Below are 15,986 nucleotides of genomic sequence, written 5' to 3'. Positions count from 1 at the left end.
AGCCGTGGAAAATCTACTGCACAACCACAGCTAGCTTATAAGAGGAGGAGAAATGGCATTTTGTTTGTGTCTGAAGTAAGATTAATCTCCATTTGCATGGCTTCTCAACGTGAGAGTGTTACTACTTTACTCATTTCATTCTTTAAAGTTATTCTTAAAACCAATCTTGAAAGCATTGTAAGTATTCTTATGGCTTATATCTGTTTATTTTCTTTTCCTCTAAATACATTTTATGAAGTTTATCCAATCTGTCCACTAGTCAATGTCAAAAGCAATATTTGACTAATAAGCATGCACTAATTGATATGCTCTGCATAGAGTGTACTGGGGCATTGGATAATAATTAAGAAACCCATTTAATGTCTCTAATTATTCATAAGGAAAAAAACAAGGTAATTGGGTTCAAATTTTTATAACTAATTTAAAAAATTTCTCTGCAAAAAAATAATTAAAGAAGGTATAAATATATATATATATATATAGTATATAATAGAAAAAAGGAAAAAAGTAGTGTTATTATGACTAAAAAGAAAATAAGGAAAGTCAAGAGTCAGAACATTGTTCATATTTGTAATTGGATTAATAATAATAGTATCCAAATATTAGTTTTTGTATATGTTGAGATATTTTCCCTACATGAAGATGTGTTCTTGCTAAATAATTTGAAGAAAAATGTTAACAAGTTACTGTAATGTGGTGTTGCCATCTATTAGACAATTAAAATTTGTTACTGTTATTGAATCAATCATCTATGCTATGCTAACTATGACAAACTTACATCAATATATAGCTTTCCATTAAACGATTTATGATCAGTGTTATTTGAAAATTTTAAGAAAAATATAAGTTTGATTTTTTCATTAATTATGTTTAAGATAAAAAAAACATCAACAGAACAGTCAATTCGAATAAAAAAAATTCGAACACAATTATTTCAAATTAACTTTTTATTTTTATTTTATTTTAAAATTAATTAGTACAAGTAACTTATTATTTTTTTTTACAATAAAATTGTACAGTTTCACGTCTTTAGGACTTTCTTTTGATGCACTAGCTTTGATAATTATATGAATGTATTTGATTATGGGAAATCTAATAATAAAAAATGCATTTTTACTACTTAATGATTAAGTGATTCGTTATAGTGCTGCTTTAAGAATGTTAGGAGTTTTCTAAGCACTTAATTAAAATTATAAGAGTGCTTAAAAATTCTAAAAAATTTGGGTTAATGTTGACGAATTTTTGGATTAATAAAATTCAACTATTTTAAGTAATGTTTAAATATTATTTTAGATTAAAAAAATATCTGTGTGAGTTTTGAGACATTTGCAGAGAAAAGACTGGTCAACGTTTGATACTGAAAAGTCTAACGTTTGAAAGTGATTACTGCATGCTGAGACGTTGTAATTTTATATATTGTTTCAGATTTAAATAATTTTTATTTATTTATTTTTGTTCAAGAGTTTGATTTTAAGAATCGTCTTAAGCATAACCATGAGTTGTCATGTTTGGATTAAATTGCTTCCACTTTTGACTAAACTTTCAAATATTGATATTTTACAAATACAATAAACAAACACTGTCCTAATCTCAGTCTTAAATAAGAATAATAAAGGTTTAATGTCTCAATAGGTTTCTATTTTTGTTCAGAATTTGAAATAGGTCCTTTATTTTTTGGCGTCTCAATTGAGTTCTTATTTTTGTTAATTTGATGCAAATAAATCCTTTCCGTCAATTTCATCAAACGGCGTTAATGAATGTGTGACGTGGCCTGAGGACAGTATTGACACGTGTAAGGCCACGTCACAAATTCATTAACGTCGTTTGATGAAATTGACGGAAATGATTTATTTGCATCAAATTAACAAAAATAAGGACCCAATTGAGACGCCAAAAAATAAAGGGACCTATTTCAAATTCTGAACAAAAATAGGGACCTATTGAGACATTAAACCAATAATAAATTCTATTCTATCCCATGATATATTTTACTTTCTATTTATCTTTCGTTTGTCAAACTTGTTCATAAAGGTGACCCTTGTTTCTTTTCTCGTCCTTTGTTAATTTCCGAATCTCTTTCTTTATTATTCATCAAACTAAAATGAGAAGCATCCTAAAACTGGAGGGAGTTAACTTGCACGTTAATATTTTTCTTTTTCTTTCTCTAATATGCTTTTCGTTGCTTTTGTGATAAATGCATTGTCTATATTTTATTTAATGGTTAAAGTCTCATTGATCAAGTATCAAATTTAAACAAAAAAGGAAAACTTCAATGAAAACAAAGTCGTGATCCTTAAAGGGTTAGACACAAGAAAGGAAAAGGTAACGTGTATAATTTGTATTTCTATATCTGTGTATCTTACAGTAAAGACAGATATGTGTATCTTTTGTATTTCAGACCAAAGAAGCATTTTTCCTTTATTAGAAGAAGTCTTAAACAAGCTAACAATAGTGAGATATTTGGTGTGTACTAAACCAATGCAGAAGTCAAATTAACATTAATGGTGAGAAAATAGTTCAGGGAAAACTAAACGAATGATGAGAATTTATTTTAATGATGACTACAACATGAATAAGAAAAAACACTTTTTTTCATCACCTGAATGCATATGCATGAATGTCTCGCCAAAAAATTTCATATTAGTCAGCATAATGAATTGTTATCTGTATATCACTACTTTTAGTCATGCTATAGATAATAAATATTTATTCACTTTTTATCTATTACATATTACTTTTATTAACACTTTTCTTATAAATCTATTTCATTCCAAAATTCATTTTCTCATTTTTTACACGCATGCTTAGTAATGATTATTAATAAGAATAATTTAATTTTTTTGGAAAAATCTATTCCTAGATATTTACATATGTACGTTGTAAATCTAAAGATAATTTGTTCTTTTTTATCAAAATTTGTGTCATTACCATTTTTGAACAATATAATAAATATAATATGTACTTGTTTTTAGAAGAAAAAAAATGTTTTAACTAAGAATTACTATTTCTCATTTTTTTTTATTTAGAAATTTGAATAAAAATCATTCTCTAAATCCTACTTCATTCTCCAATTCCATAATTTGGTCAAGAAAATTAAAATGATTTCTTCTGCATTGTCATTAACAATTATGAGGTTAGAGGTTAGGTAGAATTTATGTTCTCCTTAATTATGAGATTATCTGCATCCTTTCTGTCAAAATCTGAACCACTGTTTAGTCATAATTAATAACTAAATTCGGATGTGATCCTCCACCATATCTGATATCTTATTTAGAAACTTTCGTTATCACAATTAATTTAAAACAGTGGTTATTTATATTTGCGCTTTCTTTAGAGTAGATGTGGTGAGTCTGAGATGTATTGTCAGATATTGTAATCCTTTTATATATCTGTAGTTAAGGCATGCATATTCTGATTCTGAAGATATTAGTTCCTAGATTCTCCTTCACCCATGTTAATCATGCAGTGCCAATGTGTTTACTTTTTTTCTTGATGTAATTGTCTTCATTATTAACTCATAAAATTTCTTCTTCTATCAGAAAAGTAGAGAAATTCACAAGTTTACCTTGTATGTGTAATGCAGTAAGGATATGTTTATTTAACTTTGCACACGAGTCTTTTACCTTTGATTTTTTTATCCTTTACAATATTGTATGTGGTTTTCATCTAGGAAGTGATTAATTGCTGAGTTGCTGCCATGGTTGATGTGAAGGTGGTTGAGGTTTATCAACTCCATTGGTTTAGCAAGTCTTTTTAATAAAGAAATTATTGCATCTGTTATATCGAACTCTCCTAAACTTTATTCAAAGAAAGTCACAAGAGAGGGGTGAAAAAGTTTATCAAATTGAAAACAACATTGTGCAAGTTAAAAAAATTAATTGATAGGATACTATGTTAACATTCAATTAAATTTAACATTATTTCAATTTATATAAAAATTGTAAGTGACTGAAAATTTTAAATCAGCCATTAAATTTAAAACTGATATCTTTTTAAAATTTGAAACTAATAAACAAATAAATATATATATAATAAAATTGATCTGCTTAAGTTATATGCATATAATTGTTGGAGAGATATATATTTTAGATTTAACTTATTTTTTTAAACTCTAACGTACATGTTATAGCAAATTATGAAAAATAATTTTCCCAAACTTTCCAATCGGACAATTCAAAATATAATATAAACGATTAAAAGATTAATTGTTTGTGTTAAATTTCAAATAGAAACTAAGTTTCACTCAATGATTTGATACTTATAATTTAATATGTCAATCATAATAAATCACATGCATATTCAAAAGCAAATAACATGCATACCTAAAAGCCAATAACATGCATATGCAAAAGCTAATAACATGCATACACAAAAGCCAATAACATGCATATATCCAAAAGCCAATAACATATGCAAATCCAAAAGCCAATAACATAAATATCCAAAAGCCAATAACATGAATACCCAAAAGCCAATAAAATGCATAGACAAAAACTTCTAAACAAGAATGCTAACTTTCTTAACAGATTAAAAACGTATTGGAGAGAAACGGAAGAGTGCAAAATGCAAGAAATCGCCACCCAAGGACACAAGCAAAACTGCACCAAAATCCAACTAAAACGCATTTTAATCGGTTCAAATGAAAGATAATTTATCAAAGAGTAATGTAATCAGGGTAAAATTACGTGAAAAAACGTATGCATATGTCCAAAAGCCAATAACATATGCAAAAGTGCAAAAACGAAACTAAAAATCGTAGTCCGTGAAGAGAAAATGCGAGGAAGATGATGAATAGTGAGTGCGCGTAACTGCTACCTCGCGCGCAGGTTTTGTAATAGCAAACCATTAGACGTCGGCGCCCACCAAAATGTTTTGGTGGAGTTTGTGAGACCGAGACACTAACCTTAGACTTGTGTGCTTCGCTTGTACGCTTCCAGTTTAGATCGATCTGTTGTCACTTAGTTTCGGTCGGCAATGCTCCTTACCGCTCGGTTGCCGCTTTGGACCGGAGGGGGAGGTACCTACAAAAGGCACTCTGACGCTCAAGTTAGGAGCGGTTTAATGAACTGTATATCATAATTGTATGTTTGAGTCATGATCAGACGTGAATAAGGCATAGTGGAGTATGACTTGGTCATGTCTTTACCTCAAACCTAAACTCTTATTTATAGAGTTTAAAGGAATCTGACCAATTAATTTACTTCTTAATGGTCCTTATAATGCAAATCTTAATTGTTTATCGGTAGCCGTTATCACATTTATTGCACCTTAACTCTGCTCAATGGTTGTCGGGACCAAACAGCTGAAAGGTTTTTTCTTGCATGTTGACCATTCGATTCCTCGGGATCGTATGTCATTCTAACCGATCGGCACTATATGAGTTCATAGTGAAATAGATGATTTCCTACACCCTTACCGCTCGGTCGGCTATGAGCTTATAGTAACAAAACCAATAACATTTGTGTAATTCTAACCACAAGTCTTAAGAAAAGTGTCATCTAGCTAGTCACAGATATATTTTTCAATGCAAAATTCTATCGATGTTATCATTCTACACAAATATCATATTATGTAGAAGATTTCATAATTAATTAACTAAAAATAACATAAATTTAAATTAAATAAGAGGATGTAAAAATTTAGTTATTAATATTAATCGTGAGTGATAAAGTTTATTGAGTTTAAAGTGAATTTTATTGTGAAAGAAACTTAATTTTTGTTTTGGACTGAAATTAATACATTATGATTTGTTAAATTGATTGAGAGAGGAGTATTAGTATTAGTTGAAAGTTATTCTTAAAAGGAATTGGATTGTAAGTCTCCATTGATGTCGAGCACTGAGAGAATGGTTTAAAGGAGGAAAGAACAGAAAGCAAAGGCCATGCAAAATGCATAGTAAGAAAAGATAAGTATGAGAAGCACCACAGCAATCATATCATGTTTGTAATACTATGAAAATTGATGAATCAATGGAAGACACTGCTTTTGTTTATTGTTATGAACTTGTGAAGAAATCTGTCTTTTCATGTTAGTTTATGTTTCAATCATTCCATACACTCTCTCACTTTACTTTTTCTCTCTTTCTTGTACTTTAACATAACATTCTTAACCCTTTTTCTTTTTCATAGCTTTCTTCATTCAATACCTTTATCATCTCCACAAGATATTTCTCTCATGTTTCACGCTTCTTAGGCTTCTTTTTATTTTTATTTTTTCACTACACTGATTAATTATTTTTCACTAAAATTAATTTTTATTTAATGATATTTCTTATAATGTAAGAAATGAGTATAGGTAAAAAAAGAATTTAAAAATTGAAAAAAATTGCAATTACTCCTTTCATAAATTATTGTTAAATGCCACACATATTCTAGTTTAAAATAAATATTCATTTTAATAAAATAAATTTCATATCTTCTTTAATCTCTTTTCATATTTTAATTTTTAACAATTTATCTTTATTCGCACAATCCTTGTTGGAAAACTTTTCCCATATGAACATACGAAACAGATTTTGTTTTTTTCTTCTCGTACACTCCAACTTTGTAATGAGTTTTTGTACTTCCATTACGAAAATTTATTAGTTTATGTCAGAACCCCCAAAATTTAAAATCCACTAAGAAAAACTCCGCTGAGTGGATTCCAAGCGGCAAGCGGCTGAGTTTCAGAGAGTGGAAAACAGGTGGCGGCATGAGAGTGGACGTTCGTCCTTGAGTGAAGGCAGTAGTTAATGCACCATTTTCAAACGACGTGCCACTTCTCTGCATGCAACCTTCTTCTCCAAAACTCTGAAAAATCATTTTCTCCTCCTTCTCTCTAGAATTCTTAACCTTCTCTCTACAAAATCTCACCCCTTTTCTTCTTCCGATCACCCAACAGATCACACCTAAGCATTTCCGGCTTTGAGGGCGTCCGTTCGAACCGATCAGTTTCTGATTCTGAACTGGTAAGTTCTTCTCGCTCTCAAACCGTGTTGTTTCTGAAACATGCAAAGTCAGATTATGAGTTCATGAATCATCTTGTTCTTCTGTGTGTTCTGGTCTTGGGTTTGATTTGGTTTCATAATGTTTGAGCGTAGGAACTCTAAGATTCTGGTGGTGAGCTTTGTCTGTTGAACCGTGTGAACGTTCGTTTACTATCGTTGAGTGCTCGACTACTACTATAGGTAAGGGAAGTTTATATAATTTAATTGTATGTTCGTTTTCAATGAATGCATGTTGGTTGATTGACTGAATGTATATGATGGTTTCTATGTATGACTATATGAATTTGGAAATTTAGAAATGTATGGATGCATGACTTTATGAATATGAATGTTGGGAAATGAGTGAATAGGTATGTCTGTATGAAGTTAAATGTTGTGAAATGAATTGAAGAGATTATGATTTTAATTCTGGAAGTTTATAAGAAAATGTATGCTCGTCACTGACGGTCTTTGACCGTTCGGTTTCTAGTGAACTCGGTTGAATTGGATTCTTTCATTTGGAGAGAATTCCAGTAGGGGACCGAACGTCTTTTCTATGTGGATTTTATTCACACATAAGCGTTCAACCAAGGAACTTCTTTTCTTGGTCTTTGATTGTAAATTCCAATATATTACATGAAATTGTATATCTTGTTCGTTCTTGAACATTTATAATTCTCAAGTTGTTTTTCTATATAATAGTAGTGCTCAGTCTTATATCAAGCGCTTGTAGTTAGTAATGCTAGGTCTTATACCAAGCGCTCGTACAAAATGTTTAGTCTTACACTAAGCAGTTATTCTTATTCCCGAAATTCTTCTTTTACTATATGAGCGTTCGTCCATCATTTGTAACGTTCGCCATCTACATGCTCAGTATTTGACTGGCATTTGGTTCTTTGATGTTTCCTCATTAGTAAGTTAAGTATTACTTGGCGTACAGCTTCTTCGTACTATTCATTCAGGAATTTTTAGTGGACGTCCTACCACATTAGTTCTTATTGTCGTTATGCCTAGAGTCTTAGTCTCGGCCTAGGTTTAGTTGGGTTCGGTTTATTTCATACTCAGGGAGTAAATCTCTTAATTCAAATTTATTTTGAATTAGAGACGTCTTGGTTTCACTACCTTCGTTTGGTATTTGATATCGTAAGCTATCAGAACTGATTCAGACTAAGAGAATATTTATGAAGATGAGGAAATACGATGTTGATGAAAAGATATTGATTATGAACGAGCGTTCCGGGGAGGAGCGTCTCTTGAATGATTATTGAAATTAGTAAAGTATGAATATGGATAAGCTAAGCTGGCGGCTCATCCTGATATTCAATGATTACTCTTCTCACGTAGAGAGGGGTAAGTCATGTGGGTGAATAGCAGGAGGTCCTTAGTCCATAAGTTAACATGGGCGACGTAAGAACGGACTAACCTCGGGTGGCAGCTGTTGAGGGCATCCCAGTTACTACATCACCCGGGTGCACGAGCGTCGTAGCTACATAATTCATACAGTCCGGACAGTCAGAGTCTAGTAATAGGCTTTGTATGAGTTATTGGATGATGTAATATGTTCGTTTGAATTGTGTGACTTATATAATTGTACTTGTATGATTCAATTTAATTACATAAGCTTATCCTGTTATCCTGCCTTGTCGGTTTTTGTGCGTTCGTTCGTCCGTCCTTGTCATTGCAATGATCATCCGTGTGGATGTGAGCAGAGGGAGACGAGCTGCTTGAAGAGGCGCTGGAAGAAGAAAATTTGGTAGAGGTAGAGGTGAAGACTGAACAATAGAGCGTTCGGTCAGTAGTTTAGTTTCCCCGTACGAAGACTGTTCGGTATAGTTATTTTGAAAAACGTTCGGTCTAGGTAGTTCATTTGTAAAGTCTTGTATAGTCAAATTTCTTGTAAGGCCGTTCGGCCAGAACCATACGTTCGTTTTATAAGACTGATTTGCTTTATTATTATATGTGAAAATCCTATACGTTCGATTTCTATTTGAGTTATTGGGATGTTACAGTTTACATCATAATCTCAGGCTAAACATATATTTATTAAACTCTATTATTAATGTCCATGTTATTAAATACAATGACAGTTAGTCCAGTTTCAATTAATAAAAGAATTATCAAATACATGTCAGTTTCAATAATAAAAGAATGATGATTTTGAAAAAAAAAAAAAAAAACTTGTGTCTATTTTTTATTTTCTTTACGACAGAAAGAAAAAGAGTGTTTTTAAAAACATGTATTTCGAGGATTAAAAGGTGATTATTTTAAACGTGTACGAAAAGTCATGGATTTTTTCTTCGATGCACGACATAGATCATCTTTCACATCAGAAAACTTGTATTTTACTACTTAACATTTCTAAAATGAAAATCTTTACGTAAATAATTCGTTGCTAATAGCTACTGATTTACTAATTAATCAAAGCTAAATTACTGAAGACTAATTTTTCGCATTTTATTCTTTAATTTATATTGAATATAGGGAACGGAAAACAGAAGAATTAAAACCAATCATAATGTAACTTCTTCACTTTCTCAACTGAATTGCCATTGACTTCAACCTTTAAATTGTCTACGTTTTTATTTTTTAATAAGATATTCAAAATACGATTGTAGAATGTTCATAACTTTATCATTGCTATTAATTACTTTCAAGAAATGAATTGAATAAAATGATTTTTCAATTAATATGGTTAATAAGAAAAGAGCAGGCTAATAAAAATGGCTGAGTTCCATAATTACTTCATTTCATATCGCATATTATTAACCTAATTTTGCTTGACCTGCAAATGAGTTAGGTAACCAAATTGACATTCTAATTACTAGTAATATTATTTGCTTATTATTGAGTTACTGCAATCATATTCCATTTCTTACTATTATTACTTTTTAAACTTTTAAAGCATTCGTTAATCCAATGTTTATTGCTAATAACCAAGTTGAGTTTTCACTGGTTATAATAAAAAACAGTAATATAAAATTATGGTTGAATTCCTGAGTTGTCTTTTGTCAATTTGTCTAATAAGAAACCTTCACTCATTGTGTTAAAGAATAACTTGGAAGGAGAATAATATTTTTATACCCAAAATCTACCAATTTGATATTATTTTTCACTCTTTTAATTTCTTTTACAAATACAAATTTTTAGTTTTTTTAACCATTTTATCCAGGAATCAGACAATCTTTTTTTAACAAACAAAAAGCGCAACCAAAATAAGTATTAAAATAAGAAATTTGTAGGACTAAACTAATCAAACACGGAACTGTAAGTAACATACTAATATATACATTTAAATTTTCAATTTGGTAATGGTGACAACTCCATTTCCAGTCCAAGATTCTGACATCATGAAATACCAAAGTCCATTCCAACCACATGATATTTAGTTACAAATAACTAAGCATGCATATAACTATAAAAACAAACTATGTAAAACTTTTTTCTCTCTAAGATCTAGCTACAGCCATATATAATTGAAAACACATGCAATAATTATATTGCATAATGAATGGAAGTATATGCTGCTTAGTTACCTGTAGTTAAATATCATGCAGAACGCCTTTGTACTCCACTTCTAATGTAACATAACATGAATTCAATACTACTTGACTGTTATATATTTGTGACAAACAATGGTAAAAAACTCTTGATAAGCCCTTCCACTCTGACTCCAAATAGAACAGCTGTGTACACCATTGCAGATCATAGGAATATGAAAAATTCCAACCCAAAATACCTGCAGTTCTGCACTGTAAATAGCCAGCACATGATTAAAAGCTCATCTCATTCACATTTTTCCTTACAACAGCTATAAGGCCAATAATAGTCATAGACAAATAACAGTTTAGATATCTTGTTATATCCAAATAAAAGTATCAACCTTGGCAGTAAACTATCTGAAATTTCCTCATCGACTGCATTTACACAAAAAAAAAAAATAATACAATAGAAGCACATGGAAAACATGCATGAATGACAAGCTACAACAATTTAGCTTGTACACTAGCTGCCTTTAGTCTCAGGAGAAACTTAGTTAATTTTATTTTCCAATTTTCTTCTCCTATAAATGATAATGAAATTTTAACCCAAAATATTAGAGGCTAAATAAAAATATATCATTACCCATCTGTGTGCCCTGCTGATTCAGATCGAGTATGCACCTTACCACACCATCGTCAAGTTCTGACAATAACAGTCTATATCAGTAGAAATAATTTATGGGAAAAACATTATATGTTGCTGAAATAACCCAAAAGACAACGAAAAATCATAGCAAATTATACGTTTGTGAATATTGAATAACGACAAGTGCAATACAATTTACATAAACTGATGAAATAAAGGAGAAATGTTTGGAAGCATGGATCAGAGAGAAGGTTGTAATCATAGCAGGAAGAGCATAGGTGGCGGAACAGTGATTGGGTCAAAGGGAGGGAACAAAGTGTTGGGAGAAGTCTAAGTTGTGATTCCATACTAGAATGCAACCCACGCCTTTTCATACAACCCCTGAAATCATCATTGATATGGAAGAAGTTGCGAGCGTCGCATTGCAATTACTCAGCAAGGGACAGGGGCCTTCTTCATTTTTCCCTAACTCCAAACACTGTCACCGCCCAACCAAACCAACTAGCGTTCTTCCAGCTCAAACCTTTTATTATTCCCATCATTTCCACGTCAAAATAAACAGTTTAGATATCTTATTATATTGAAATAGGAGCATAAAATTTGGCTGTAAACTATCCAAATTCCCATAATCACCGCATTTGCACAGAACATAACATTCCAATCTCAAGGGAATTTCTGATTCACACCTGATTATAGTGCTAAATAGCCTGTTGCTCCTGTGCCACATTTAAGTCATCATTGTTGTCTTCAAACGATTCTCTATCTTTAAGAAAGTATCCATCCTTGGGAGGCTTGTAATCCTTCCCCCTCCAAACCACAACTTGTTCATTCTCAAAAGTCACCAGAATACAGGGGACCATGTCCTGCATTAATACACAATATAATCGAAAGTGAGCAACTTAAATCAGAAAACAAAGGGAACAAAACTTGAAGATTAGAAATCGTGTCTTTTTCTATATGTTTGGAATGTAGAGCAGAGTGCCGTCATTAGTGTATCACTTACCGTTACCACTATCATTGTGATTTCCCTTCAAGTTACATAATTATAAAGAAAAATTACTCCTCACTCTATTGGTTTGACTTAAAAACTCCATTAGTAGTTAGTAAGTTAGTTCTGTTATTGAGGGATTTAGATAGGTGGTTTGAGATGGTAGAGGAAACAAGGCATATTGCCTTAAAAATTAAGTTCGGAGGATTGAGAGAGCTCTATCGTCATTCATAAAAGAACTAGACAAATAAGAGATTCTCGTAATTTTATATTTTGCAATTTTTACGGACAAAAACCAAATAAAACTTTTATAGGGACTAGACCCAAAAAACGATATTTTTAGGGATAATAACTACTTCAACTAGAAAAAATGCACTAAATTTTTCCATTCACCTCTCCCTCAATAGAAGAAAAATGATAATGATGATACTACTATACATGTCACGCTACCTCTGACTATTCACACGGAGTAAGTGCATAACAATATTATAAAGAATACTATGGTATGTTTGTAAACGGTCAAGGACAAAAATAAAAAACAGCAAAACAAGTATAACCTATTTAATTCCCAAACAGAATCAATTTCAAAACTTATACTGAGGTACCACCTAATAATCCAACCTGAAAAAGGCATTTTTTGTTATAATGATACCACACAAGAAAACTATATGGGCAATACAGCATTGTAAAGCTGCCCATCACAATAATATACTCAACAAAGCTAAAGATAATTAATTGTCTTTACCCTGAGTTTGCAGCCTATTTTCTTGTAATCTTTCCTTTCAAGCCCCTCACAATCTATCCGAACCAATTCACAGGAGAGGAAAGCATCTCTGACCATGGGTACCAAAAAAGCATAATAACCATTTTTGGCTGCAATTCACTACAGAGTCAATAAATAATGTTTGCAAAAGCATACTGGCAACTGAAATAACAAAAAACAACACACACCAAGCTTAGTTAAAGCAGGAACAGCTAGTCCCCTCTTCCGTATTTTTTTCGTTTCCTCAATACTTAAGCCATCAATTGTTGTCTTAATCAGTCTGGGATATACAGGTTCATGGGGCTTCCACAACATGAGAGGAACAACAGATCTCTTTTTCGGACTATAATTCCTGCCTCTGTATAATATAAGTGTACCTCCATGTCTGAAGATGACCTTCCCAAACGTTTTATCCTGCAACAAGAACACAAGAATTATTTATACACATTATCAGAGAAGTTTAGACATAAGCATCACAGACAATGCAACCTGAAGTTCAACTATCATATAAGTCCACGTTTTTCTAAATGAATAGTAATGTAATACTTTACTTATCATGCAAGGTACAAAAGAAGTCAAAAAGTATAAATAGACATGAACCTCAAGCTGGGTACAAATATTTTTCATGTCCATAGTTGGAACACCCATGCATTTGATTCTAACTGCTTCAGCAAATTTCCAATGATTATGAATAACATTCAGCATGTTGTGAGTTAAACCATCCCTTCCTGAAAGCAAAACAATCAAAGTTTGTTGTTAATAGATAAGATAAAGATTGAAGAAAACATTTGAAAAAAGGATAAATTCTGGTTAGTTTATTTAGCCTTTTCTATGAAAAAATATCTCAGTTGCTCGAGAAAGGTGCGTACAAACTGAATGGACTAAGGAGAAGGCAATACCAAATTCACAACATCGGAACCAATAACTTTTATTTAAACGTCAATGTGCCAGTATTTTCCTCAAAACAAGTACAAAGGAAAACAGCATTTCATACACCTCCTCGCTTACCCATCCAACATGTCCACAACAATTGCTATCATAACCAATAGACTTATTCATTTATTAACATGACCATCCCAACAAATAGCACAAAAATTAACAGTGAAAGAACCACAGATCATCACGTTGTCTGTCTCATCAAGATAAACTCTATAGAAAATCATGCTATCTGTCTAATAAAGCTAAAATATATAAAACAAGCAACAATTCAAAAAGTTCGTATGAAAAACCACCTTACTGGCACAAAAATTCAAAAACAAAAACAAAAGTGACAAACTTCAACATATTTTAAGCGTGCCCTTATGATTGTTTTCAAAAACAACAAAAGCCCTCTTACATTAGGAGAGGACACATATAAGGATCACACGACATGATATGACACGACACTATTGGGATCTACTACAAGATCCATTTAAACAATTTCCAACAATGTCCTTCTTGGTCTCCCTTTATCCCTTTTCATAGGACCAAAACCATGCAATCTACTCTCATCATCGATACTTCAGTGGCCTTTGCCCCTTAACCAGCATCCCAACATTAACTCATCAATTAACTAAATGAGATATACTTCTATATTCTTAAAAAAAATTTAACATTGACTAGTATTTATAAATTTCGAAGTTAGTCCCTTATTTTTTACTATTCTCGTAATATTTTTCACATCCCCGATCCTAGTTAAGAAAAACATCAAGCGTCTTTGAACTTTCATACCGAGATTGACATGCCTATTAGTTTTGCTTCTCTCAAATTGCGAAACCAATGCCTTTCTCTCATCAGTGGTAAGGGGCTTCCCTTGAATCATCTCTCTCTTCTTCTTCCTCTGTTCCTCCAACTTGGGGTCCTCCGCACCCTCTAAGCTCTCAACAGTGGGGTCCACGGCTGGCGCACACACACCGGTCCACTTCCGGTCGAGCCGGCCCGGCCCAAAGGGAGAATACTTGGGCTCCCTGAGCCCGATGGGTCGCACCTTTGGGCTGCTCTCCGTGTAGCTGAACCGGAAATCGAATGGCAGATCATTGGAACGAACCGGCTTGCGGCCGGCCGGGTCGAGGGAGGAGGGAGGCCGGTATTTGGGCTTGGGTTTCTTTTGTTTGGGCTTGGTTGGAGGGGAATTGGGGCATTGCGGCTCGGGAGTGAGAGACGAGGGTGGTTTGAAAGTGTATGAAGAGTGGAGTTTGGAGGCTGCGGAGGAGAGGTGGCGCGTGAGGAGGGTAGCGGTGGAGGGATTTTGGCGAGTAACACGAATGAGGATAGACATTAGGGTTTAAGGGTGCATGATGTTTGGAAAGAGGATCTTCGTTTTAGGGTTTAAGGGTTGCAAAATGTTTCGGCAGTGCAACAGTAATTTTAGAATGCAGAAAATGTATATTTTAAAAAGTATTTATGATCCAAAAATATCTTTTGAAATTTGTGTTCCAATATTAATAAAAAAAAGTTACTTTTAATCTTTTTTTTATTGTAATTTTAGTGAAGAATAGTTTAGAGTTTATGAATTTTTAATCTCTTTTATTTTGATACCGAGTAAGTGGTGGTATATCCAGAAAGGAAAATATGTTTTTAACAACTTTTTTTTTAATAACATTTTGAGAACGCATACGTGACAGTGATACGTGGCAGTCTATCCAGAAATTATTCACTGAGACAAAAGAACAGTGGGTTTATGATATTTCCACAAAAATAAAAGTAGTGTAAATCTATTGTTAAAATAATCCAAAATACTGAAGTTTTAATATGGTGAACCGTTACAAATATGTATATTTTAAAAGATATACTTTTCATTACTAATATTATTAAAAATCCCGACAAAAGTCAACATGTAAATGAGTATTTCTTCGAAAAATAACAATAAATTTTTTCTTTATTTTTAGATTGTTTCAAAGATATGGGCCGAAGGCAAGAGGAAGAGATTGAAATGGGCTCTAACTCAAATGAGGAAGAGTGTTGTTCCACCACCCTCTCATCTCTCCAAATCTTTCCAAAAAAATTTAATTACAAAAGTACATTTTTTTTATTTTAACCATATTTATTTACTTTTTTCTAAAATCCTAAATCCATATTCATTTTCACTCTCTCCTCCTCCAACTGCTCCAAGAAATTATATCCAACTCTCCCACGACGCACGATAGCACATGTCCTTACTCCTAGTT

General features: G+C 32.2%; 1 protein-coding gene across 5 annotated transcripts; it reads right to left on the bottom strand.

The window, feature by feature from the left end:
* Positions 1–10,227: 10,227 nt before the first annotated feature.
* On the bottom strand, positions 10,228–15,174 carry LOC148191399 (CRS2-associated factor 1, mitochondrial-like). Of its 5 annotated transcripts, none has more exons than XR_015783125.1 (7): positions 14,551–15,174; positions 13,441–13,568; positions 13,029–13,254; positions 12,823–12,950; positions 11,776–11,952; positions 11,087–11,146; positions 10,228–10,713 (listed from the first exon to the last, which is right to left on the bottom strand). XR_015783125.1 is itself a non-coding variant. In XM_088102651.1 (6 exons), exons 1-5 carry the CDS (start codon positions 15,095–15,097, stop codon positions 11,788–11,790), a joined length of 1,194 nt encoding a protein of 397 aa, XP_087958777.1. In that variant the 5' UTR covers positions 15,098–15,174; the 3' UTR covers positions 11,232–11,612; positions 11,776–11,787. The 5 variants fall into 5 exon arrangements, 1 of the variants encoding a protein (XP_087958777.1); XR_015783126.1 differs by having other exon boundaries at positions 10,228–10,708; XR_015783127.1 differs by having other exon boundaries at positions 10,228–10,700.
* Between the last annotated feature and the right edge of the window lie 812 nt (positions 15,175–15,986).

Source organism: Vigna umbellata, chromosome 11 (genome assembly GCF_029865625.1).
Source record: "Vigna umbellata cultivar VRB3 chromosome 11, Vumbellata_1.0, whole genome shotgun sequence".
NCBI lineage: Eukaryota > Viridiplantae > Streptophyta > Magnoliopsida > Fabales > Fabaceae > Vigna > Vigna umbellata.
This window is presented reverse-complemented; position numbering and strand designations above follow the sequence as displayed.

Bases quoted from the DNA above. Each gene is read 5' to 3' on its own strand.
- LOC148191399 (XM_088102651.1), bottom strand. From the start codon at position 15,097: ATGTCTATCCTCATTCGTGTTACTCGCCAAAATCCCTCCACCGCTACC. The intron at 13,569-14,550 runs GTATGAAAGTTC...TTTTGCTTTCAG, and splicing joins TAATAGGCATGTCAATCTCG to GAAGGGATGGTTTAACTCAC. The intron at 11,953-12,822 runs GTAAAGACAATT...GTATTAATGCAG, and splicing joins AAATAGGCTGCAAACTCAGG to GACATGGTCCCCTGTATTCT.